The sequence below is a fragment of the Oratosquilla oratoria genome, chromosome 3 (genome assembly GCF_046742065.1).
Source record: "Oratosquilla oratoria isolate Oo_2021 chromosome 3, ASM4674206v1, whole genome shotgun sequence".
NCBI classification, from domain to species: domain Eukaryota; kingdom Metazoa; phylum Arthropoda; class Malacostraca; order Stomatopoda; family Squillidae; genus Oratosquilla; species Oratosquilla oratoria.
In genome coordinates this window covers 40,599,272-40,625,453 of record NC_134779.1, presented here as the reverse complement: position 1 = coordinate 40,625,453, position 26,182 = coordinate 40,599,272, and the positions used below count along the sequence as shown (strand labels likewise).

The window sequence follows — 26,182 nt, the reverse complement described above, 5'->3', positions numbered from 1 at the left end:
TGAAAAAATCAAAATCACTTTAAAACTATTACATTAAATCATGGAGACTATATGATCAACATCTGGCCTGTAAATTACAACTGCAATGTAAATACAAACTAAATTTTTGAAGGATGGAACTGCCATTCACATCACCAATAACCATAAAATGTGCTCTGTCTCCAACATCTCCACATGATCATTCAAGCTTCAAGAAGAACATATTTTGTTCCTCACTCACTTCTCTCCATCTCTAACTAACAAATGCTCACTATCACCAAATACTTTTAGTTACATTTCTCATTTACTTTTTTGTGATATTTCATATATTTCACTTAAACATAAATTATCCTCTCTGAAACACTTCCTTTGAAATCTAGTTAGGAGGACCCAGATTGTAAATACACTTTGATGCTTCAATTTCTACTGCATTCCATCTACCTTTTCACAATGGAGTGTGCATTAATTTAATTTACCTAATTGTCCTAGTTGTAATATACTTACATACATACATACATATATATATATATATATATATATATATATATATATACAACTCAAAAAGTTCTTTTGAAATGCAAGCAGGGATAAATTCCTAAATGAAGAAACATGGATGGAAGAGAAATGGAATATAATAAGAGAAATTTATAATGAGGGAGTGAACAAATGTGTACATACATATACCAAAGATTCCCCCCCCCAGGGGGGGGGGTTAGCCAAAAAGAAAAAGGCATAGAAACCACTCCCACCCATTCCATTCTCTACAGATTCCACTCACCTCCACCCTCCTCCCTCCCTCTTATCTTAACACCTCCTGGATGACGGGTCATCCCTGCATCCTGTCCACTGCCCTGGGTCAGAAGCAGTGCCGCAAGACACAGCACATCCACAGCAAGGTCATTTCATATATTCGGTGACCCCCCCCCTCTGCATAATTTTTTTTTTCATACATACTTCCTCACCCCCATCCCCCACCCACTCCCCTCATGCATCACAGCATCATCCATACACAACCCTTTTCCACTCACCCCTATCCTCTGTCCTGTCCTGTCCTTCCTAAAGAGACATTCCCGTATTTCCCAATGCCCCTTTCACGCCATCCATCCATCTCATCCTAGGATGCCACCTCATTTTCACTCATTCCACCTCTGCCTTCCACACCTCTTTTAATACTCTTTCTTCACACATTATTTCCATGTGTCCAAACCATCCTAATACTCTTTCATCGACCCTATCTCCCAGCTCCCTTTCCACCTCTGTTCTCCTCCTCACCTTAACAACAAATATGTACCACAACAAAAGCTAGAAAGAGTATACATAAAAAGCTGGTACAACAAAAAATGTAGTGAGGCTAAGGATAGAAGAGACAAAGCTTGGAAAAAATGGAAAAAAGACAAAAAACGAGGAAATGGCAAACTTATATCAAACTGAAATATGTAAGACAGATGAGTGGACAGGTGGTGAGAAAAACACAGGGAACCGTTTAGGGATTTATTCTGACGTTTCGTCCTTACCAGGACTTCTTCAGAGTCCATGAACTCTGAAGAAGTCCTGGTAAGGATGAAATGTCAGAATAAATCCCTAAATGGTTCCCTGTGTTTATCTCACCACCTGTCCACTCATATATCAAACTAAGAAATGATTATGTAAGAATATGCAGAAATGAGAAGAGAAACTACAAAAGAAATATAATAGAAAAATGCAAGGAACAACCTAAACTATTCTACAGGTATGTAAATGGTAAACTAAAAAATAAATAAATGGAAAAGCGGCGCCAGGGAAATTATGAATATACAGAAGATGTAGAAATGGCTGAAATTATGAACAATCATTTCAAATCAGTATTCACAATTGAAAATTCACAGAACTGTGAGGGAATAGAAAGAGATCCCCCCCAATGAAAGAAATAACTGTAACACAGAAGGAAATCAAATAAAAAACAAATAAAAAACCTTGATGTCAGAAAGTCACATGGTCTAGATCAGTGGTTCTTAACCTGTGGGGTATTCCCCACTGGTGGGGAATGGCGGAGTTGCCAAGTGGGGAATGACTGGTCGGACAGAAGAACCACTGTCTTTTTTTTTTAATTGACGTGTTTTTGTTTCTTTTTGTTTGTTTCTGGTGTCTTCTTCTTGTCACATTTCGTGAATTTGTAAATATACAAATTCGATTTTAACCCATGCAGTAAATATACAAATTCGATTTTAACCCATGCAGTTATTAGTAACTAAACACTGCATGGGTTAAAATCGAATTTGTCAAAGACCGATGCCCTGGTGGGAAATGGAGAATTGGCTCACTAAAAAGTGGGGAATTGGAGAAAAAAGGTTAAGAACCCCTGGTCTAGATGGAATTGCAAATTGGATACTGAAAGAATGCATAGAGGAGTTGACAGACAAAGTATACAATATAATTAAATTCTCACTTCAAGAAGGAAAGGTACCACAAGACTGGAAAAATGCAAATATTGTACCAATATATAAAGGAGGAAACAAGGAAAATCCAACCAACTACAGACCCGTCTCCCTAACAAGCACAGTAGCAAAAATATGTGAAAAAGTTATTAAAAGTAGATGGATTAAACATCTGGAAGAAGAAATTATACTGAATCCAATTTGGATTAAGACAAGGAAGATCATATACAACAAACCTAATCTGCTTCTATTCAAGACTAATAGAAATAATACAAGAGAGGGATGGATGGGCAAACTGTGCCTTTCCTGCAAAAAGCATTTGATAAGGTACCACACAATAAACTAATAAGAAAAATAGAATCAAGAGGTGGCATCAGAGGAAAATTATTGGAATGTTTGGAAGACATCCTGACTGGGAAAAAAAATGAGGGTAGTAATTAGAGACAAATACTCAAATTGGGAAGAAATGATAAGTGGTGTCCCACAAGGTTCGGTATTGGCTCCAATCATGTTTACCATATATATAAGTGACATGGATGAAGGAGTTGAGTATTATATGAATTTCTTCGCGGATGACGCAAAAATACTAAAGAAAGTAAGGACAGAGGAGGATTGTGAATCATTACAGTTAGACCTGGACAAAATCTGGAAATGGACTCGAAAGTGGGATGTGAACTTCAATATCAAGAAGTGTAGTATAATGGAGTTTGGAAAAAGTAAAAATAGAATATCAAGAAATTATAAAAATGGTGAAGTCAAAAAAGTGAACTTAGAAAGAGAACTTGGAGTAATAATCAGCAAAGACATGACACCGGACAAACATATCAATAAAATAGTCGGAGAAACCTTCAACCTATTAAGGGGGTTGCCTCTCATTTCGGTGAAAAATATTCAATTTTGTCAAACTTCGTGTGTGGACTGGTGTGGTGTCCCTGAACACCGCGGGACTGGTTTCCAGATGTATAACGCCACCCTTCTCAGGTAATGGCAGGTTTAAAGGGCCAAAGATTTAAAGGTCCGCCCATCAGCCACGCCCCTTTCTTTGCTATGGTTTGTTTTCCTTGTATTTTGTCATTTTTGTTGTTGTTGTTTTTGAGAATTTTATACTCTGATATTGTTGTACGATAGGTTAGGCAGCAGTCACCACACTCAGTGCGATCGAAAAAGGGTTCAGCGTATGTGTGTGTCATTTCTCCATGTGCTATCCTGTTTTATACATTTCTTGTTTATAAATTCACTACTCCATAACTAAGTATGTCAGATGTGATAGTTGCCGAAGAATTTTGCTCCATTCTGAACTTGAGAAGTACAAGAATACTCACCTTAGCAAAGGGATTGTAATGCATGTGTACCATTCATTATGTGAAGGATATGGAAGGTTAGATTGTCACGATTCTCAGCTGGCATGGGTAGAAAAGAAATGTAATGAACATCTGCTGCTTAATTCCCAGAAATGGTCAAAGGATTATGTAAGTAGATATGAAAGCACATGAATCTGTTTTCCCTAAAAAAGCGTAGACTCAGAGGTGACTTGATACAGGTCTTTAAGATTTTAAAGGGAACTGACATCAAAAGTGACCAAATTTTCACATTGAATGAGAATCAGACAAGAAACAATGGTCTCAAACTGTCCGGAAATAGATTCAATTTGGAAGTAGGTAGAAACAACTTTGCCAACCGTGTAGTTAATGAATGGAATAAACTTCCTGCACAGGTAGTGCAATGTAGTTCAGTTCGAAGCTTTAAGAATCATTTAGATAAATACCTAAGTAAGATGCTGTAATGATTATAATTTATCTTATATTATTTGTTTTTGTTTTGTTATAATTTGTCTGTCTGATTTTCATTTATTATTAGTTATATGTCAATTTATAATCATTTACTATTTACCTTTTTGTTTGTTATTCAACTATACCTATGCATTTATTTATGTATTTTATTTGTTATTTTTACATTATTATAGTTTTAATTTATTATTAATATTTTTTTTTTTTTTTTTTGCATCTGACCTAGATATGGATCAAAAGGTCTCCTGTCGGCATGCTCCGCCTTTGTAATCCTTTGTAATGTGCATTTGACACTCTTTGGAGGCACTTTTATGGAGTAGTGAATATATAAACATAAAAATACTATTTTCTCAAAACTAGTTTTTCGCACAAAAGTAACTATAACTTCGTGTGTAAATTAGCAATTTTGATCATTCTTGTTGGAAAATGATTGTGATACTTATATCTAACAAAACTAGTAAATTCATTCTTAACCTACTTGATATATATTTTTGACAATTTTTTAAAGTTGTGATTTTGTTTTTATAATTTGCTATAAGGCTGACTTTCTTTTTCACTTATAATTACGAGTATACTAGTTTAGGTACATCTGGATGTCTACTAACTGTACACCAAAGGAAATCATTATTCTCCTCATACTTTTGGAAAAATAAACGTTATTTCAAAAATAACTCAAAATTGCAAGTAAATCGTCTGTTCTGTAAAAATTTCTTAATGGATTTCAATGAAATTTCTGTCACAGATGCATCCCATTTCCCTGCACATTGTGTTAAATTTTCATTGTCTTACATAAAAAAATAAGATTGGGAGGACCAGAAATGCATAATCCGATCGAGCAAATCACCAAAATGAGAGTTAACCCCTTTAAGGTCAATGAAAGTGGCATTTGACTACTTGGATGAGGAAATGATTAAAAAAATATTAGTTACACTAATAAGACCAAAACTGGAGTACACAGCAGCACTATGGACACCCAGTACTAAAAAGAATATAAAGAAATTAGAAAGAATACAAAGAGCAACAACAAAGTTGGCACCAACTCTCCCCAAATCAACATGCGAACAAAGATTGTCCAAATTGGTATTACCAACTCTGGAACGGGTGTCGCCGAATTTATGAAGCGGCCTTGCTATGGATGTGCTGTGTCTTGTGACACTGCTTCTGACCCAGGGCAGTGGACAAGATGCAGGGATGACCTGTCATCCAGGAGGTGCCAAGATAGGAGGGAGGGAGGAGGGTGGAGGGGAAAACAGTGAGTACTAAAACTATACATGATTTTAAGAAAGAACTGAATGCGGAAAGATACAATTGTGGGTCACTATGAGCATAGCTCTTCTCCCGCAAAATACAACTAGGTAAATACATCCAAGAATGGAATATGTGTCAGTAGTATGGTCCCCAAAGCTCTCTGTGAGGGGCACCATCGTAGCCTCCCAATATGGGGGGAATGTGTGACGTTAAACCATATCATCATCATCATATCAGTATGGTCCCCACACAGAGTAAAGGATATAAACAAGAGCAAGAGAATACAAAGGGCAGTAACCACACTGGTCCCTAGCCTGGCAGATAAACCATACAAGGAAAACTAAAAGTACTGGTTTTACCAACTCTGAAAGATCAAAGAGAAAGAGGTGATAGATTGCATTGACAGAAGAGATCTCCTGATTAAAGATGGAAGGTATTTAAGAGGTCATGGGAGTAAATCAAGAAAAACCACATGTCTAAAGGATGTGAAGAAATACAGTTTTCCATATAGATGCATATTTGGAATAACTGGTGATACAACCCAAACTCAAATACATGAGTTCAAATCTAAAGAAATTGGAAATCAAGGATATCAATTAAGTTGGAACTGTACATAAATTTGAGTCTAGATATGTTAGAAAATTAGAGAATAGGAGATGGGAACCAACAAACATTGCTCCTTTCCTATATACTACAATTCAGTAAATACAACTAAATAAATACCATCAGCACTATACAGTACATTTACACTAAAAACATTCACACTCAGATCAGTAAACAACCTCTTCAAGACAGACCATCAAACTCAATATTTCATCAACACCACTCAGATAACAACCCCTAACCCCCCCAAAAAAGTCTCATGAGAAGCAAGAACCATACTGGCACATTTACGTACAGGATACCATACATCATCAAAATAGTACCAATACAAATTAGGACTGGCTACATAATCAAACTCTCCAAAATGCAGGCACCATGCAGAAGACACTGAACACCTTATCCTACAATGTCCCACACTAACAATCCAAAGACAACACAATATTTCTTCCCTAAATAACTTAAGCCCCTGTTTGGTGGCTGTGGTTGGTTATCTGAAAGCTGTGGGTTCCCTGAAGGTGAGACCTGGACCAACATAATGATTGATATAAACACTACTTACGTGAGATGGTACCCAACTCCAAATTTTTTCTTCAGGAAGAATGAAGACCCACAACACCTTAGTAGTCCCTGAGACATAATTGCTTTCCTATCTGCCAAGAGGTCAGCTTCATCCATAAAATGTGTTGTTAACAATATAACCTGAAAGCAGTGGCAGATATAGAAGTTTCTTGAGAATGTACATCTAAGTTTTTTTTAGGTAAATATGTAGGGCAATGATTAAAGTATTTCTATCATTGTGTAATCATATCATACAAGAACTTTAAATGTACAGGATACCTCAACATTATCTAAATAATAGTATTAGATTCCCACTCCATATGTATGTACTGCCTGATCAAATATTCTTTTGATTACTATCTTGCAGGTACTGAATAACATTATCTCTACTTCCCTTTTTTGTACTTTACAATTAGTGCCAGGTTTCTTCTCACAAAAGTGGGAGAAAAACATGGTAGGGCTATTAGAAAAGATCAAGTTGCCTATCTCTCTCTCTCCTCTTAAAATAATGACAGATTCAATTTATCTAAACCCTCTTTTTATGGTCTGTCTATTAGCCTGGGAATCAATGTGGTTCTTTGTATTATTTTCTATTTTATTCTATTTTATCTTTTTATTTTTACACTACTCCCATTTTTTTTTTTTACCAATCCCTGTCACTTACTGATTTTTTTTTTATATATATATATATTTCTCCGATTCATTTTCACTATATTCCTATTATAATATTTCATCAATGAAAGTGGCCTTCGACTACATGGGTGAAGAGATGGTTAAGAAAATAATTATCTATTGATAAGACTGAAATTAGAATATGCTATATGTATGTGGGCACCTAGCACAAAGAAAAACACAAGAAAATTAGAAAGAATCCAAAGAGCAGCAACAAAAATGGCACCCACACTATCAAACTTGATATATGAACAAAGATTGGATAAATTACAGAGAAGGGAAAGAGGGAATTTGTTGACCATTTTCAGAATTATGAAAGGGATGGAAGTTCTCAATTGAGATGACCTATTAAAGTGGGACACAAGAGGGAAACAAGAGGACACAAAAAGAAACTAAAGAAAGACAGTTACAGAAGAGACCTGAAAAAGAGTAGTTTACCACACAGAGTGATCAATGTCTGGAACAAATTGAACAGTGAAACAGTGAATGCCAGACCTATACACGATTTCAAGAAAAAACTGGAAGTGGAGAGATACGAAAAAGATCACAATGAGCATAGCTCCCATGAAATACAACTGGGTTAATACATATGATACATATATATATATATATATATATATATATATGTATATATGTATGTATTTACCTAATTGTATTTTACAGGAAGGGGAGCTATGCTCATGGTGTCCCGTCTTCATATCTCATTTTCTTTAGGTTGTTTTTAAATTTGTGTATCATTTTTGCATACACCACATTTTCAACTAACTTGTTCCAAACGTCTATTATCCTGAGGGGAAAGCTGTTCTTTTTCAGGTCTCTTCTATTATTGTCTTTCTTGATTTTCTTTCCATGTCCTCTTGTATCTCTACTTTTCCATTTTATTTGATCCTCTATCAATAATTTCCATGCCTTTCATGATTCTATAGTTATCAAGTCTCCTCTCTCTCTTCTTTGCTCTAATGTCTGTAGCTCAAGTTTTGCCAGCCTCTCCTCATATGATAGTTCTGAGAGCATTGGTGCCAATTTCGTAATTGCTCTTTGTATTCTTTCAAGTTTTGTTATACATTTTTTTTGTACTTGGTGACCACGTCGTCGCTGCATACTCCAATCTTGGTCTTATCAAAGTGACTAGTATTTTCTTCACCATTTCTTCGTTGAGGTATGTAAATGCCACTTTGATTGTTCTTATTATAAGTTTCTCCAAAAACTTTGCCTATATGTTTCGCAGGGGACATATTATTCATAATAATGACTCCCAGGTCCTTCTCATTTTTCATTTTTCTAATTTCTTCCTCTCCAAATTTATATGATCCTGCTATTCTCTTTTTGCTTCTTCTAAATTCCATTATACTACACTTCTTAATATTGAATTCCATCTCCCACTTCCTACTCCAATTCCATACTTTATTGAGATCACTCTGCAGCGACTCACAATCTTCTTCAGTGTTCACTTTTTTCAAAAGTTTTGCATCATCTGCAAAGAAGCTCATATAACTTTCATTTACTCTATCCATATCATTAATATATATAACAAACATTATTGGGGCCAAAACTGTTCCTTGTGGAACACCACTTATCACTTCATCCCAATTAGAATGTTTGTCTCTTATCACCACTCTCATTTTCCTTTCATGCAAGAAATCTTCCATCCACTTCAGCAGTTTGCCCTGTATTCCTCCTGCAGATTTTACTTTCTATAGCAATTTCTTATGTGGCACCTTATCAGGTTTAGAAATGCACAATCAGCCCATCTATCTCTTTCTAGTATTATATCTATTAATCTTGAATAGAAACACATCAAGTTTTTGTCGCTGACACGAAAGAAATGAATAGTTGTTATTGTGCAGGATGTGTAAGTTATGTTTCTCGTGTGACCAATTTGGTAAGATGCAGTTCTTGAAATAAGTATAGTTGGCACAATGGAGAAAGATAAAGATGAAAAAATATTAAATGAACCAACGAAGAGAGGCCTGGATTATGTAAGGTGTTATTTAAAAAAAAAAAAAAAAAAAAAAAAAAAAAAAAAAAAAAAAAAAAAAAAAAAAAAAAAAAAAAAAAAAAAAAAAAAAAAAAAAAAAAAAACGTTTGACACTCTAAGGATAAACAAAAGGTGGGAGAACAACAGTTTTTCAGGTTTTCAAAGAAAGCTAGGGGAAATAGGTAGAGGTTTAGATAAAGATAGAAAAGTTAGATATAGCAATGCATTAAGAAATTGCGAAGTAAATAAATCATTGGAGGAAATTGTAGATTTAAAATTTGACTACCAAGCTGCACTTAGAGAATTGACTACTTTGTGTAAGAGTAATGAGCAAACAATTAGAGAATTAAGTGACCTAAGGAGCAAAACTGATATCCTCAAAAGAGAAAATAAAAGAATGAAAAAGGACAAAAATAAAAATGAAGGAGTGAAAAAGGTCAAAGAGCAATTACAGGTAGTGACCAGAAAGGTGGAAAAGTCAATTAAAGAAACAGACCTCCTTGGGGAAAAAAAAAAAAAAAAAAAAAAAAAAAAAAATCAATAGAAACAAAAACAGGAAAATAAGAAATATCCTTTAGAGAAATAGTATAAAAGCAGATGAAGGAAAATACAAAAGAAACAATTAAGAAAGTAATTAAAGAAAAGGAAAATTGGGTCAAAGATACAGTTGACAAAGGTAAATGCATTGTGGTCCATGGTATCCAAGAAAAACATGATGTGTATAAATACCAGAGAGAAAAGGAGGACAAGGAAATAGCTAAGGAAACTTTAAAAAGATTTAGGACAAAGGGCAAAATTTTGACAAAGAAATTGACGAGATTCACAGAATAGGCAAATATTCAAAAGAACTCAAGTGATAGCTGAGGAGGTACTATCGAAACCAGTTATATTAGCAAACAGAGAGAAATTCAGACATATATGGATAAAAAAGGAAATGAGTGACGAGGAAAAAGAGAAAGACAAAGCTCTCAGAATTGAAGCCAATGATAGAAATGAGAAAAGATCAGAGACGGATTTTTTTTTTTTTTTTCAAGTCCTGGGCCTGTGACTGAAACATGGTACATCAGAAAAATGGAAATTAAAAAAAAAAAAAAAAAAAAAAAAAAAAAAAAAAAAAAAAAAAAAAAAAAAAAAAAAAAAAAAAAAAAAAAAAAAAAAGAGAAGAAAATATGAAACTAAAAGTGGCGTACATGTCGGGGGGGGAAGCTACCCCTTTAAAATTTTGGATGTACTTAGAAATTGATTCATCATCCAGCTCTAATATCTTTAATTTACTATTGTACTTATAAAAAAATTAATTATAAAGAAATCCATAAAAGGAACTGGATTCGTTAACAAACATGTTAAAAAAATGTTACTACGTAAAAATTAAGTCATAATCTCGCTATCGGACAAGGGGGAAAAGAAGGGGCCCATTGTTTTGATCCAGCCAACGTGGCATATGAGAGAAAAAGCCACGTAAGCTCTTCAAGATAGCCAACCCAGGCTCCAATTCGTAAGTCAGATATCATCCCTTTTAAAAGGAAGAGGCATATTAACCTCATGTTACCTCTCTACAGTCTTGTAAGGATTTATTCGGCCTCACGAATCTTTCAGATACCCTACTCCGTTTTCTTATTGATGTAGTATTGTTTCTCAATAAGGTTATAAAATTACAGGGAACCAGTCCTGGAGTACAATGTATTATTGAAAGTGGACGCAAATTCGCAATTCCCCCCTCCCCCGGTTTGGGAATTTTTTCTTGGAAGTTTTTTTTGGAAGAATAAAGACAGAATGGAAGGTCGAGTTTCCTTTCAACCAAGAATGGACCCACCTACCCAATGCCCCCATGTTCTACAAGACGACTAACCGGCATTACCGTACAACTCCTCCTCCTTCGGGCAGGATCATGGATAACCGTGGAACATCTGAATAATCCTCGCTCCCTCCAGAAAGAGTGTGGCGTCCTCGGACATATGAATGGTTGATGAGATATATATATATATTTTCATCCATCTCTCCTTTTCTTCTATCCCTTTTCCTCTCTCATTCTATATTTTATATACGGTATATATTTTTTTTCTGTCGGAGTTTGCCCTGACATACACAAATATTGATGGCATGATCGCTGGAATTAATGAACTAAACAACTATCTAGAAATAGAGCAACCTGACATTATGGGAATTGTGGAGACTAAACTGAAAGGACCTCTATCAACAAGTGTGGTGGGACAAGGTCTATACAACCACTGGGTGAAAAATAGAACAGATAAACAAGGAGGAGGTGTCATGATATTAACCGAAAAGGGTTTAAATGTGACAAAGATAAATGATGGAAAATATAATGTGGAATTAATTATGATTAAAGTTGTAAATAGAAATATGAAAAATAGAAAATTTGTAGCAGTGTATATACCATCAAAAACACAGGCTTGGTCTGATAGTGATCATTCTAAATTACTGAAAGACACAATGATTGTGCTAAATGAGTTACTAAAAGAGGGTGGTAACAGTGATTATGGGTGATTTTAATGCAAAAGATAATCTGGGAAGAAATTATTGGAAAAGGGGAGAAGAACTTTGGAGCAATACTTTGCTGGATATAACCATCGAATATATCTTACAAAATGGGTTAAGGAAAACGCTAGATATAGAGACAATGAGGAACCATTCAAACTAGACTTAATATTAACCTCCGAACCATATTTTGTGAACAAAATGGAGTATAAAACACCAATTGGAAAGAGTGACCCTATACTAATAGAGTTTGAATTAAAAGAAAAAAACAATGTGGGAAGGAATGATAAACATAGAGAAGGAAGATTAATGTACATCAAAATGGATTTTGTAAAACTAAGAAAAGTTTTCCCAAAACACAAACTGAGATAAATTCTCCAAAGACAAACGGAACATATTCAAAGGAAAGTACAATGAAGGAATTAATAAATATGTACCAAACAAGAAGCAAAAAGATTTATATAAAGTGTTGGTATAACATAAGGTGCAGTGAGGCTAAAGACAGAAGAGACAAAGCCTGAAAAAGATTGAAAAAAAAAAAAAAAAAAAAAAAAAAAAAAAACCAAATGGTAAACATATATAAAACTTAGGAATGAATATGTGAATACACGCAGGAAGGAAAAAAGAAATTATGAAAAAGATATTACAGACAAATGTAAGGATCAATCTACACTTTTTTATAGAAATGTAAATGGTAAATTAAAAGACAAACACAAAATTGTAAAACTGCGTGAAGGAGATAAGGAATGTATAGATGACAGAGAAATTGCAGTAGTTATGATCAGACATTTCAAGTCTATTTTTACAATTGAGAACTCACAGATTTGGGAAAATAGGCAACAAGAAAGATCCCCTAAAATTAAAGAAATAAAGGTAATGCAGAAAGAAGTAAGAGACCAAATAAAAAACCAATATGTTAGGAAATTGCATGGACCGGATGAAATTGCAAATTGGATACTGAAAGAGTGTATAGACAAACTGACATACAAATTATACAAGATAATAGACTTTTCACTCAAAGAAGGAAAGGTACTGCAAGATGGGAAAGATGCAAACATAGTACCAATACATAAAGGAGGAAACAAAGATCTTACAAACTTCAGACCAGTATCCCTTACAAACACAACAGCAAAAATATGCAAAAAAGGTATCAAAAGCAAATGGACCAAACACTTGGAAGAAAAGAAAATATTAAACCCTAAACAATTTGGCTTTAAAAGTGGAAGATTATGTACCACAATTTTAATATGCTTGTACTTAAGATTAATTGAGATAATACAAGAAAGAGATGGCTGGGCAGATTGCACCTTCTTGGACTTGCAGAAGGCTTTTAACAAAGTACCACATAAAGAGTTAATAAGAAAATTTGAAATAATAGGAGGAATACAAGGCAAGCTACTGGAATGAATGAATGATTTCTTAAAAATGAGAGTGGTACTTAGAGACAAAAACTCAAACTAGGAAGATGTGATAAGTGGCATCCCACAAGGCTCTGTATTGGCTCCTTTAACGTTTGCCTTTCTATTTTTCATCCAATGGTTGTATAGACCTTGTCCCACAGTGATTGGTGGTTGTGGATCTTTTGATTTTTTTAGCCTATCCATCATCTCCATGACAACTGGTTTCCTTCTGTTTACTGTTCTATGGTTTTGTATTTCTTCTTTCACTTTCAAGTTTCTTTTCATCACTGTCTTAAGTGTGTCTCTCTGTAGGAAGTAATGTTTCTTTATGGGGTGAATTAAATGGAGGTAAAATTTTTCTTCTTTTCTTCTCAAATAATATTACACTTGGCTTGTCAATTCACACCATGGGACTCTCAACTGGTACCCTCAATTTACTTCCACATCACAACTTTCTTAATCCAATGATCTTTACTGTTACAACTAAATGCCTCCCCTAAGGGCGTGACTTTACTACCGTGAACCAATAAATTTTTCTTCTCCTCCACCCTTTCTCCAATCAGAAAGACTGTTACAAAGGATTACAAAGGTGGAGCATACTGACAGGTCCATATCTTGGTTGGATGCGAAAAAATCATAACAATAAATTAATAGAAAAATAAAAAAGTACAATAATGTAAATAATAAATAAATACATAAATAAATGCATAGGTATAGTTAAATAATAAACAAACAGGTAATTAGTAAATAATAATAATTTAACATACAACTGATAATAAATGAGAATCAAGCAAATAATAAATGGACAAATGATAAGAAAACAAATAATATAAGATAAATAATAGTCATTACAGCATCTTGCTTAGGTGTTTATCTAAATGATTCTAAAAGCTTCGAATTGAATTATGTTGTACTGGCTCTGCAGGATGTTTATTCCATTCATTAACTACATGGTTGGCGAAGTTGTTTCTACCCACTTCTAAATTAAATCTATTTCCAGACAGTTTAAGACCATTGTTTCTTGTCTGATTCTCATTCAGTGTGAAAATGTTGTCACTTTTGATGTCAATTCCCTTTAGAATCTTAACCACTTCACTCCGGGACTTAAATCTCGCGGGCAGCAGCCAATGCCAGCCGTACGATGTGTCGTAATAATACTCACATCATAAAATATAGTCACCGCTTATATCGATCGTTCTCTCTTTCACCCATGAATTTTGAAAACCACAGAGAATGGGATTAAGGGCATATTAGGGAGAATGTAAAAATGCAGGGGCGACTACAATAAATATAATCAAGACGCCGATATGGCAGCGTCACGAATCCACTTGCTCCTCATGACGCCTATGTGTGCGGCACCGTATGGTAGGGGTTAAAGACTCTATCAAGTCACCTCTGATTCTACGTTTTTTTAGGGAAAACAGATTCATGTGTTTTAGTTGATTTTCGTACAATCTATTTTTGATATTTGGAATCAGTTTTGGGGCTCGCTATTGTACTTTTTCTAATATGTAAATGTCTTTAATGAGATTCAGTAACCATATGGAAACAGCATATTCCAAATGTGGACAAACTAACAATCTATATAGCTTGTTAATGAGTGATGGATATTTGAAGTCAAAAGATCGTGCAATCAGTCCTAGAATCTTATTTGCTTTCTTAGAGGCTGAAATACACTGCTTGGATGATTTGATAATGTTCCTGATAATTACGCCAAGATCCATTTCACTATCCATTTTTGTTAACAAATTTCCAGATAACTTGTAATCGTACTTACAGTTTTTTTTACCTATGTGCATTACCTTGCATTTACTGCTTACTCAAGCAATCATGATGTTGATGCATGAATGGCTTAGTTTACATATTGTCATATCAGCATTGAAATCTGGCCCCTAACAGTTGTTTAAAAACTTTAGATGGGTGAGATTATGCAACTCCTTCACAGCTATTGTTTACCAAACTCATAAAATTAAATTCTCATCACCTACCTCTCTACCTACCTTACTTGTCTACCTTTATCGACCAGCCTCTTACAACTTCATTTCCACACTTCATATTATGTCAGGTTGCTCTACTGCCAGATAGTTGTTTAATTCATTTACTCCTGAAATCATGCTGTCTATGTTGGTATATATTATTTTTAATTTTTTCCTTTCTCCTCCTTTTATATTTATTAACTTTCCTTTTTTTTATATGCATATATACCATTTTCTCAGCCTCAGGTCTAGTACTCTCCTAACTTATTTCATGTACATATACATACATACATATATATATGTATGTATAGATATACACACACACACACATATGGCACCTGCACTTGCAAACCTATCATACGAAGAGAGATTGGCTAAACTGGAGTTACCGACACTGGAGCAAAGAAGAGAGAGAGAGGTGACCTACTGACCATCTACAAAATCATGAAAGGCATAGAGATACTTGATAGAGAGGACTTACTTAACTGGGACAAGAGAAACACAAGAGGACATGGAAAGAAAATAAAAAAACATAGCAATAGAAGAGAAATGAAGAAAAACAGTTTTCCACATAGAGTTTTAGACAATTGGAACAAACTGGACAATGAAATAGTATGCACAAAAACCATTTGCGAGTTTAACTACTTCCATACAGTGACGCCTACATTGGCGGCATGAGTAGCAAGTGGGTACTCAATGATGCCGACGTCGCTATCTTGATTATATTTATTGTAGTCGTACCTACGTAGTTTCCATTTTCTCTAAACTGGCTTCATAAATTTTCTATGGTTATCAAAATACACGGGTGAGAGAGAACGAACAATTGAGCACTGACTTTATTTTTCATAATGCGATTATTATGATGCAACATTGCACGTCGGGCAGCTAATGCTGCCAGACGTGCAATGTGCCCCGGAGTGAAGACGTTAAAAGCAAACTAGACACTGCAAGATACAAAGGCGGGACACCACGAGCATAGCTCCCCTTCACACAAAATACAACTAGGTAAATATATATATATATATATATGTATATATTTACTATATTTATATATATATATATATGTATATATATACATATATATATATATATACATATATATGTACTTCCTACTTTCTCTGCTGATTCCTTAATGATATTCACTAAATTCACATTGATATCTTCCACACTGTCCTCGTTAGTTTTTAGAGCTTCGAATCTATTTTTAATTTCTAACTGAAATTTCTTTTTATTATCCTTAACCTTTGCAAGTCTTATTTTCCTTTTTAAAACTAGTTTATTTCTCTCGGCTCTGAAGTTGAATTTAGCTGTGCATCCTACCATTCTGTGGTCACTCCCTATGTTGACTTTATCTATCACCGTAACATTGCTAATGCTTTTGCTCTCATCTCCTAATATGAAGTCTATTTCGTTCTTTGTTGTTCCATTTGGACTTCTCCACGTCCATTTACGACCTACACGCTTTTGGAAGAAAGTCTTCATTATCCCCATATTGTAGTTCTCTGCAAAATTGACTAACATCTCACCTCTGTCATTTCCTTCACCTACTCCAAACTTCCCAATGCACGTCTCATCTCCCATCTTCTTTCCTACTTTAGCATTACAGTCTCCTATTACCTCTGTGTTTAGCTTTTGTAGATTACGAGAAGGCCTTTGATTCAGTAGAACAAATAGCAATACTAAACTCGCTATGCAAACAGGGTACAAACGAACAGATTGTAAGAGTTTTAGAAAAGATTTATTCGAAAGGTACCGTTATAGTTCAACTACATAAAGATACAGAAAAGATCAAAATCGATAAAGGAGTACTGCAAGGCGATACAATTTCACCCAAACTATTTACAGCTTGTTTAGAAGATATTTTCAAGAGGTTGAGTTGGGAAAAGAAAGGTTTGAAGATTAATGGCAAATATTTGAACCACCTAAGATTTGCAGATGACATCATTCTTATTTCAGAAAGAGCAGACGACTTGCAAGATATGCTGAGCGATCTAAACAAAGAAAGTATCAAAGTAGGTTTAAAAATGAATAAGAGTAAAACCAAAGTAATGTTCAACACAAAAGTTCAATGTAAAGAGATTGTAATTGATGATGAGATTCTTGAGGAAGTTGAAGAGTATAATTATTTAGGTCAGATGGTGAAGGTGATGAAAGATCATGATAATGAGATAAAAAGATGCATTACAATTGGTTGGAAAATGTTTGGTAAGTATAATAAAATCCTAAGAGGCTCTCTACCTTTATGTTTGAAACGTAAAGTTTACAACCAATGCATTCTACCAGCAATAATCTACGGATGTGAGACTTGGAAGCTGACAAGGGCGATGGAAACAAAGCTAAGGACTGCACAGAGGAGAATGGAGAGATCAATGATGGGAATAACACTGAGAGACCGAAAGAGAGCAAGTTGGGTGAGAGAGCAGACTAGAGTGTAAGATATTGTGGAAGCAGTAAAAGAGAGGAAGTGGAATTGGGCAGGTAAGTTGGTGCGAACGACTGATGAGCAATGGAGCAAGTGTGTTACTGAATGGACGCCGCGAGATAGGAAGCGTGGAAGAGGGAGACCAGACAGAAGGTGGAGAGACAAGTTCGTGAATTTTGCAGGAGTGACGTGGCAGAGGGTGGCACGGTCGTGTGAATCATGGAATGCTATGAAGGAGGCCTTTGTTCAGCAATGGACTCAGGATGGCTGATTTGATTGACATATATGTATGTATGTATATATATATATATATAATATATATATATATATATGTATATATATATATATATATATATGTATATATATATGTATATATATATATATATATATATATGTGTGTATATATATAATATATATACAGTAGTGGGATTCAGCCGGTTCGCACCGGTACGCTAGAACCGTCCTAAGGAATTTTATGAGTTCGGCGAACCGGCTAACTGGCGAAGTGACTAGTCGTTGTCAGTCATGGTCACTAGTCAGTGGTCTTCTGTTTCTCATCCAATAAAAACTGTACGTTTCGTTAGTCATTTAGTGTATAGTTTATATACACAAGTGGTGACCAGGTTTGTTCACATATGTACCATGCTTGCTTTCTCTGTACTTGTGTGTTATTTAACTACGTTTTAATATAACTAATGGTGCTGTTCAGCAGGTTCGGTAATCAATGAAATAGTTTTGTATGTTTAAGCGTATGATAAAGAAACATACTACCATTAAAGTCACATACCAAGAAGGCGCTGACTAACCTTGCATACATGCATAAGTACATACATACAGTTAAATGTTAACTAATATTACTAGAGCCTTTCCTATCTTTTCATCCTTCCTTCCGGCCAACTGTGGCCATTTTTTGATCATATGATTTATACCTCTCCCTTCCCTTTCTTCAAGAGACGAAGCGCATTGATCACACCCCTTATCTCTTCTCTATTTTTCAATCAACTGCTTTTATATTTTGGAAATTCCTTATAAAAGGTAAGTATTAAATATATCCATACACAATTCATGCTACTTTCTTCTGATTATGAAATTTATTATGGAAATAGCCATTGAGAAAATCGTATTCTACATCGCTCAATAAAAATACTGTAGTAATCCTAATTTCTAACGTTGGTAAAGCAGTTTTTGTTTTTGTTTATATTTTTAGGTTTTTAGCCCTTAAAATGAAGAGACAACAAAATATAATAAAGTTCATGCACAAAATCCCAAGAACTGAAACTTCAGTGGAAGAAGCTCCTGAGAATGCAAGTTATACCTCCATCTTTGATGAATAATGCTGATGCAACGTTTGTTTCTCATATGCGTACTGTAACTACTGTGTCACCGGCAGACCAAACAGATGACGCATCATCTCTGCCAGACTCCTGGAGTACGATGCAATACGAGGATTTTCAAAAAAAGTATGACGGATTGATTGCTCATAGCAAGAAATTTGGTTGTGTAGGTGTAAGCGTAATGCTTGGCCGCAATTCTGGGGTAGGCATTAGACTTAGAAATGATTATCCTTACATTGTACTATGGCATTGCTTAATTCATCGTTTGGCCTTATCTTAATAAATATTCTATATCTAATGTTTTATTTGTTTGTTTTTTTGTTAATTTGGCGTACGACTACCATCTACTAGTCACTCATTGTCAGTAGCCTACTGGCATCACATCCGATGACGTGTCGTTTGTAACTTAGTTGTGCACACGGGCCAGACAAACCAAGACATGGTAGTGCATATCTAGTGATACATAAATACATCTTCATATAATTAAATGTTTATCATTACCTATATATTATTGTATGATGTTTAACTATTTTTTACATATTTTATTTGGGAAATAGCTATGATTGATCATTTTATTTGCTAGACTCCAGGATCAACATGTGGACATAAATAATGCAAATTTGACATATATACATATGTATATATATACATATATATACATATATATATATATATATATATATATATATATACAATATTACATATATATGATTATATATATATATATATATATATATATATATATATATATATATATAGAACCGGATGACAAAATATTTGAATCCCACCACTGTATATATGTATATATATATATATATATATGTATATATGTATATATATATATATACACACATATATATATATATATATATATGCAAGCAACCACATCATTGTGATACAAAAATGCAAAATACCCACAGAAGAGAAACTTGTAGATAGTAAGTACTTTCATACATTACATCTTCAGACTGGAGATGTAATATACAGCAGTATTTACTGTCTACAAGTTTCTCTTCTCCTGTGGTCATTTTGCATATATACATATATATATATATATATATGTATATATTTACCTAGTTGTATTTACCTAGTTGTAATATACGGGAGGGGAGCTATGCTCGTGGTGACCCGTCTTTGTATCTCTCCGCATCAAGTTTTATCTTAAAATCTTGTATAGTGTTAGCACATACTGTTTTGTTGTCTAATTTGTTCCATATATCTATCGCTCTGTGCGGAAAACTGTTCCTTTTCAAGTTTTTTCTATAACTATCCTTTTTCAATTTTTTTCCGTGTCCTCTTGTTTTACCGTTGTCCCACATTAATAGGTCGTTCCTGTCTAAAACTTCCATTCCTTTAATTATTCTGTAGATAGTTAGCAAATCTCCTCTTTCTCTTCTTTGTTCCAGAGTTGGTAGGCTCAATTTGGATAGTCTTTGCTCATATGTTAGTTCGGCGAGTGTCGGTGCTAGTTTTGTTGTCGCTCTTTGTAATTTTTCTAGTTTCTTAATATTCTTTTTGGTACTGGGTGTCCAAAGTGATGCTGCATACTCGAGTTTTGGTCTTATTAGTGTAGTAAGTACAGGTAAACGTCGACTTACGATGGCATTAGGTTTCGATAGATCCATCGTAAGTCGATCCCCAATTTGTGTATCACTCTGTTCCGTGGTCACTGTACCTAGCCTACCTGTATATTAACCACCAGAGATACTGAATATAGCCTATTAAACATGTACAGTAGTTTATTTAATTATTTTTATCCTTTTTACCATATTCAAACACTATAATATGTATTTACAGTACGGAACTTAAATCTCGCGGGCAGCAGCCAATGCCAGCCGTACGTGTCGTAATAATACTCGCATCATAAAATATAGTCACCGCTTATATCGATCGTTCTCTCTTTCACCCGCGAATTTTGAAAACCAGAGAATGGGATTCAGGGCACATTTGAGAGAATGTAAAAACAAAGGGGCGACTACAATAAATATAATCGAGACGCCGATATGGCAGCGTCGCGAATCCACTTGCTCCTCATGACGCCTACGTGTGCGGCACCGTATGGAAGGGGTTAAATATATCATATCGTCGTCGTCGTCATCGTAAAGTCGAAAAATCGTAAGTCGCGGCCATCGTAAGTCGACGTTTACCTGTATTTTCCTTATCATTTCTTCGTCCATATAGGTTAATGCCACTTTGATTGCTCTCAATAAGTTGTAGGTTTCTCCGAACATCTTGTTTATATGCTTATCTGGTTTCATGTCCTTTCCAATCATCACTCCAAGATCTTTTTCATAGTTTGTTTTATTTATTTTTTCTTCCCCAACTCTGTAATCTTTTGATATTCTATTTTTACTCTTTCCAAATTCCATTATACTGCATTTCTTAATATTGAATTTTACTTCCCACTTTTGAGTCCAATTCCATATTGTGTCCAGATCTTGTTGCAATGAGTTGCAGTCCTCTTCCGTTTTTACCTTCTTAAATAATTTTGCATCATCTGCAAAAAAATTTATATAGCACTCCATGCCTTCATTCATGTCATTAATGTATACAGCGAACATGATCGGGGCCAGTACTGATCCTTGCGGGACCCCGCTTTTTACTTCTTCCCAGTTGGAGAATTTTTCTCTAATTACAACTCTCATTTTCCTCCCAATCAGAAAGTCTTTCATCCATTCCAATAATTTTCCTCTGATGCCACCTTTTGACTCTATCTTATTTATTAGTTTCCTATGAGGTACCTTATCGAATGCCTTTTGCAGGTCCAGAAAAGCACAGTCTGCCCATCCATCTCTTTCTTCTATTATGTCTACTAATCTTGAGTAAAAGCAAATCAGATTTGTTGTACAGGATCTCCCTTGTCTAAATCCAAATTGATTTGGGTTCAGTATAGATTTTTCTTCCAGGTACTTAACCCATCTGTTTTTGATCACTCTTTCACAAATTTTTGCTATTGTGCTTGTTAGTGAGACTGGTCTGTAGTTAGATGGATCTTCCTTATCACCTCCCTTATAAATTGGTACAATGTTTGCTTTTTTCCAGTCCAATGGTACTTTTCCTTCTTTAATTGATGATTTAATGATATCATATATTTTGTCAGTTAATTCTTCCATGCATTCTTCTTTTCTTCAGTTTAAAAAGTCTGTCTTTGCAAAATTGTATCTTCCATGTTTGTATATTTCTTCTATTATTTCTGTCACCCACTGGACACCAGTAATTCAATGATACAATCATCTCAGGTTCCTTGGTTAAAATCAAATCTGGACAATTTATAGTTTCACCCAAATTTATAGTTTCTTCAAATTCTGATCTATCACTCTTTGGTAGAGAAAGAGTGCCCCATTCATCCCCAAGGTGGCAAGAAGGGAGTGGTAGCTGACTGGGTTTTTTAGTGTGGGTGAGTGTTTTTATTTGGTTACCCACTCCTACAAGGGGCCTTTGTATATGTTCTTGATTATTATGACTATCACTATTACTTGCACTATTGTAATTCTGAATTAGGTGTGTGGGGATAAAGATTTGCCATTACTCTACTACACAAGGATTCACAAATTAAAGAAAAACATACCTTTCCTTCCTTTTTACGCTTCAGAAGTTGCCAAAGATGCCTTCTGGAATAAGCATCAACGCCTGCTGTTGGTTCATCAAGGAAAATCAAATGTGGGTCTCCAATAAGAGCAATGCCAATAGATAGTTTCCTTTTCTGTCCTCCTAAAGTCCGGAATAAAAGTAAATAACAACTAAAATTATGTAGCAGTATATCTTCATCAAATCAACTCTTTCATCCAAGTGGGATACTAAGTAAATTTTGTTTTGACTTGAACCAAGAAAATATATTCCAATGAGGGTATTAGCATTTCATTAGTATAACTCATGCATTAATGCTTAAGGAATGCTGTGCCAAAAAGGTAGAGTAAGAAGTGGTAAATGAAAGATTTCAGAAAGGTACTTGAAAGAAAAGAAAGTAAAAGTTAACTAATTAACATTCTTTTATTGGATGAAAATCAGTTTCCCACCATAAACAAAAATAGTCAGAAAAACCTACAATTTACTAAGAACAATAAAAGTGGCCTTTAACTACATGGGTCAGAAAATGATTAAGAAAATATTAGCCACACAGATAAAACCAAGATTGGAGTACACTGCAACACCATGGACACCTAACACAAAAAAGAATATAAAGAAATAAGAAAGAATTCAAAGAGTAATGACAAAGATGGCACCAACACATTCAAAATTGACACATAAACAAAGATTGTCCAAACTGGAACTAACAACCCTGGAACAAAGAAGTCCTTGATAGAGAAGATTTGTTAAAGTGGGACAGAAAAAAACAAGACACAAAAAGAAACTCAAAAAGGATGGTTACAGAAGACATCTGAAAAAGAATAGTTTTCCACACAGAGTGATAGATGTCTGGAACAAATTGGACAAAAAAATAGTATGTGCAAAAACCATAAAAGAATTTCAGAACAAACTAGATGCTGAGAGATACAAAGACAGGTCGCTACGACCATAGCTCCCTTCCTGAATAACAGACCTAGGTAAATACATACATATATACATATATATATATATATATATATATATATATACATATATATATATATATATATATATATATTATATATATATATATATATGTGTGTGTATTTACCTAGTTGTATTTTACGGGAAGGGGAGCTATGCTCGTGGTGTCCCGTTTTCTTATCTCATTTTATCTAAACTATTTTTAAATTCATGTATTGTTTTTGCACACACCACTTTCTCATCTAACTTGTTCCAACTGTCTATTACTCTGTGAGGAAAGCTGTTCTTTTTCACATCTCTTCTATAGCTGTCTTTTTTTTATTTTCTTTCCATGTCCTCTTGTATTTCTGTCATCCCATGTTATCAGATTCTATCAGTAATTTCTATGCCTTTCATGATTCTGTAAATAGCTATCAAATCTCCTCTCTCTCTTCTTTGCTCTAGTGTCTGTAGTTCAAGTTTTGCTAGTCTCTCTTCATATGATAGTTTTGAGAGTGTTGGTGCCAATTTTGTAATTGCTCTTTGTATTCTTTCAAGTTTTTTTGTGCATTTTTTTGCACTTGGTGACCATATCGTTGCTGCATATTCCAATCTTGGTCTTGTCAGGGTGATTAGAATTTTCTTCACCATTTCTTCATTCAGGTATGTAAATGCCACTTTGATTGTTCTTATTAAATTATAGGTTTCTCCAAAAATCTTATTTATATATTTTTCAGGTGACATATTATTCATAACAATGACTCCCAGGTCCTTCTCATTTTCTACTTTTTTTTATTCCTTCTTCTCCCAATTTATATGATCCTGTTATTCTGTTTTTACTTTTTCCAAATTCCATTATACTACACTTTTTTGTATTGAACTCCATCTCCCACTTCCTACTCCATTCCTGTACTATATTTAGATCTCTTTGTAGTGATTCACAATCTTCTTCCGTGTTCACTTTTTTCAATAGTTTTGCATCATCTGCAAAAAAGCTCATATAGCTTTCAATTCCTTCACCCATATCATTAATATATATAGCAAACATTATTGGGGCCGAACTGTTCCTTGTGGAACACCACTTATTACTTCATCCCATTTTGAGTGTTGATCTCTTATCACTACTCTCATTTTTCTTTCTTGCAAAAAGTCTTCCATCCAATTTAGCAGTTTGCCCTGTATTCCTCCTTCAGTTTCTAATTTCTTAAGCAACTTCTTATGTGGTACATTGTCAAAAGCTTTTTTTAGGTCTAGAAATGCACAATCAGCCCATCCATCTCTTTCTTGTATTATATCTATTAGTCTTGAATACAAACATATTAAATTGGTGACGCATGATCGTCCTTGTCTGAATCCAAATTGCCTTGGATTGAGCACGTTGTTTTTTTCTAAATATTTTACCCATCTATTTTTGACAATTCTTTCACAAATTTTTGCTATTGTACTTGTTAGAGAGACTGGCCTATAGTTGTTAGGGTCTTCTTTATTTCCTCCTTTATAAATAGGTACTATATTTGCTTTTTTCCAATCTTCTGGAACTTTACCTTCTTTCAAGGAACTGTTTATTATGCTATGTATTATGCCTGCTAGTTCATCTTCATTCTTTCAAAATCCAGTTTGCTATTTCATCTGTTCCATGTGATTTTCTGACATCAAGATTACTCAAGTGGTTCAATATTTCATTCTTTGTTACTTCTATTTCTTTCATAGGGGGGACTTTCTCTTTCCATTCGATCTCTTCAGGTTGTATGTTCTCCCTTGTAAACACTGATTTAAAATGTTTGTTCATAATTTCCGCCATTTTAATTTCCTCTGTGTATTCAACTCCTTGTCTTAATTTCTCCAAATCTTGTTTGTTTTTCAGTTTGTTGTTTACAAATCTGTAGAATAGTTTTGGCTGATCTTTACATTTTTCTATGACATCTTTTTCATATTTTCTCTTTTCCTCTCTGCACGCTTGTACATATTCATTTCTATAGCAAGTATATATTTTCCATTTTTCTGGTCTTTTGTTTTTCTTCCATTTGGTCCAAGCTTTGTCTCTTTTGTCTTTTATCTCCCTACAACTTTTGTTGAACCAGCATTTTACATATTCTTTTTCTTGTTTTTGTCTTGGGACATACTTTTCTACTCGTTTTTTATAGATTTTTGTCAAAATATTCCATTTCTCTTCTACTGTTGTATCTTCTTTGTGTATTCTTTCCCAGTTTTCATTTTGAAAGAATTCTCTTATTTGATGAAAATTTGTTTTTTCATACATCAATCTTCCTTTTCTATATTGTTCATTTCTTTTCATGTATTTTTTCTCATTTAGTTCTAGTTCTATCACTATGTGGTCACTTTTGCTTATTGGTGCCTGGTATTGTATCTTTTCCACTATTTTAGGTTCTGATGTGATTATTAGGTCTAGTCTTGATGGTTCTTCATTTCTATACCTAGTGTTCTCTTAGATCCATTGTGTCATTGTGTAGTCAATAATCATCTCAAGTAGAACACTTCCCCATGAGTCTTCTCCAACCTTTACGGTTATCTCTTCCCAGCAGATTTCTTTGCAATTATAGTCACCCATCATAACTATTCTTCCTCCATCTTCCATTATCTCGTTTAGTGTTACTCTTGTCTCTTCTAACATGGTTTTATGTTCATTCTCTTCCCATGAGGCTGTTTTTGGGGGCACGTAGTTTATTACAAACTTTCTGATCTTCTTATCTCTATCTTCTACTTCTATCATAATCATCTCTACTCTATTGTTCCCATATGTGACTCTCTTCACGCTTATATCCTTCTTAGTCAGGAACATAACTCC

General features: G+C 34.3%; 1 protein-coding gene across 2 annotated transcripts in view; it reads right to left on the bottom strand.

The window, feature by feature from the left end:
• Positions 1-26,182, bottom strand: part of LOC143022022 (cholesterol transporter ABCA5-like) — a 385,392-nt gene that overhangs the window by 170,356 nt on the left and 188,854 nt on the right. For both annotated transcript variants that reach the window (XM_076179961.1, XM_076179965.1), the window contains 2 exons: positions 22,436-22,578; positions 6,591-6,730 (listed from right to left, as the gene is read on the bottom strand). In XM_076179961.1, coding sequence (XP_076036076.1) covers positions 6,591-6,730; positions 22,436-22,578 — 283 coding nt within the window. The remainder of the gene's footprint in view (positions 1-6,590; positions 6,731-22,435; positions 22,579-26,182) is intronic.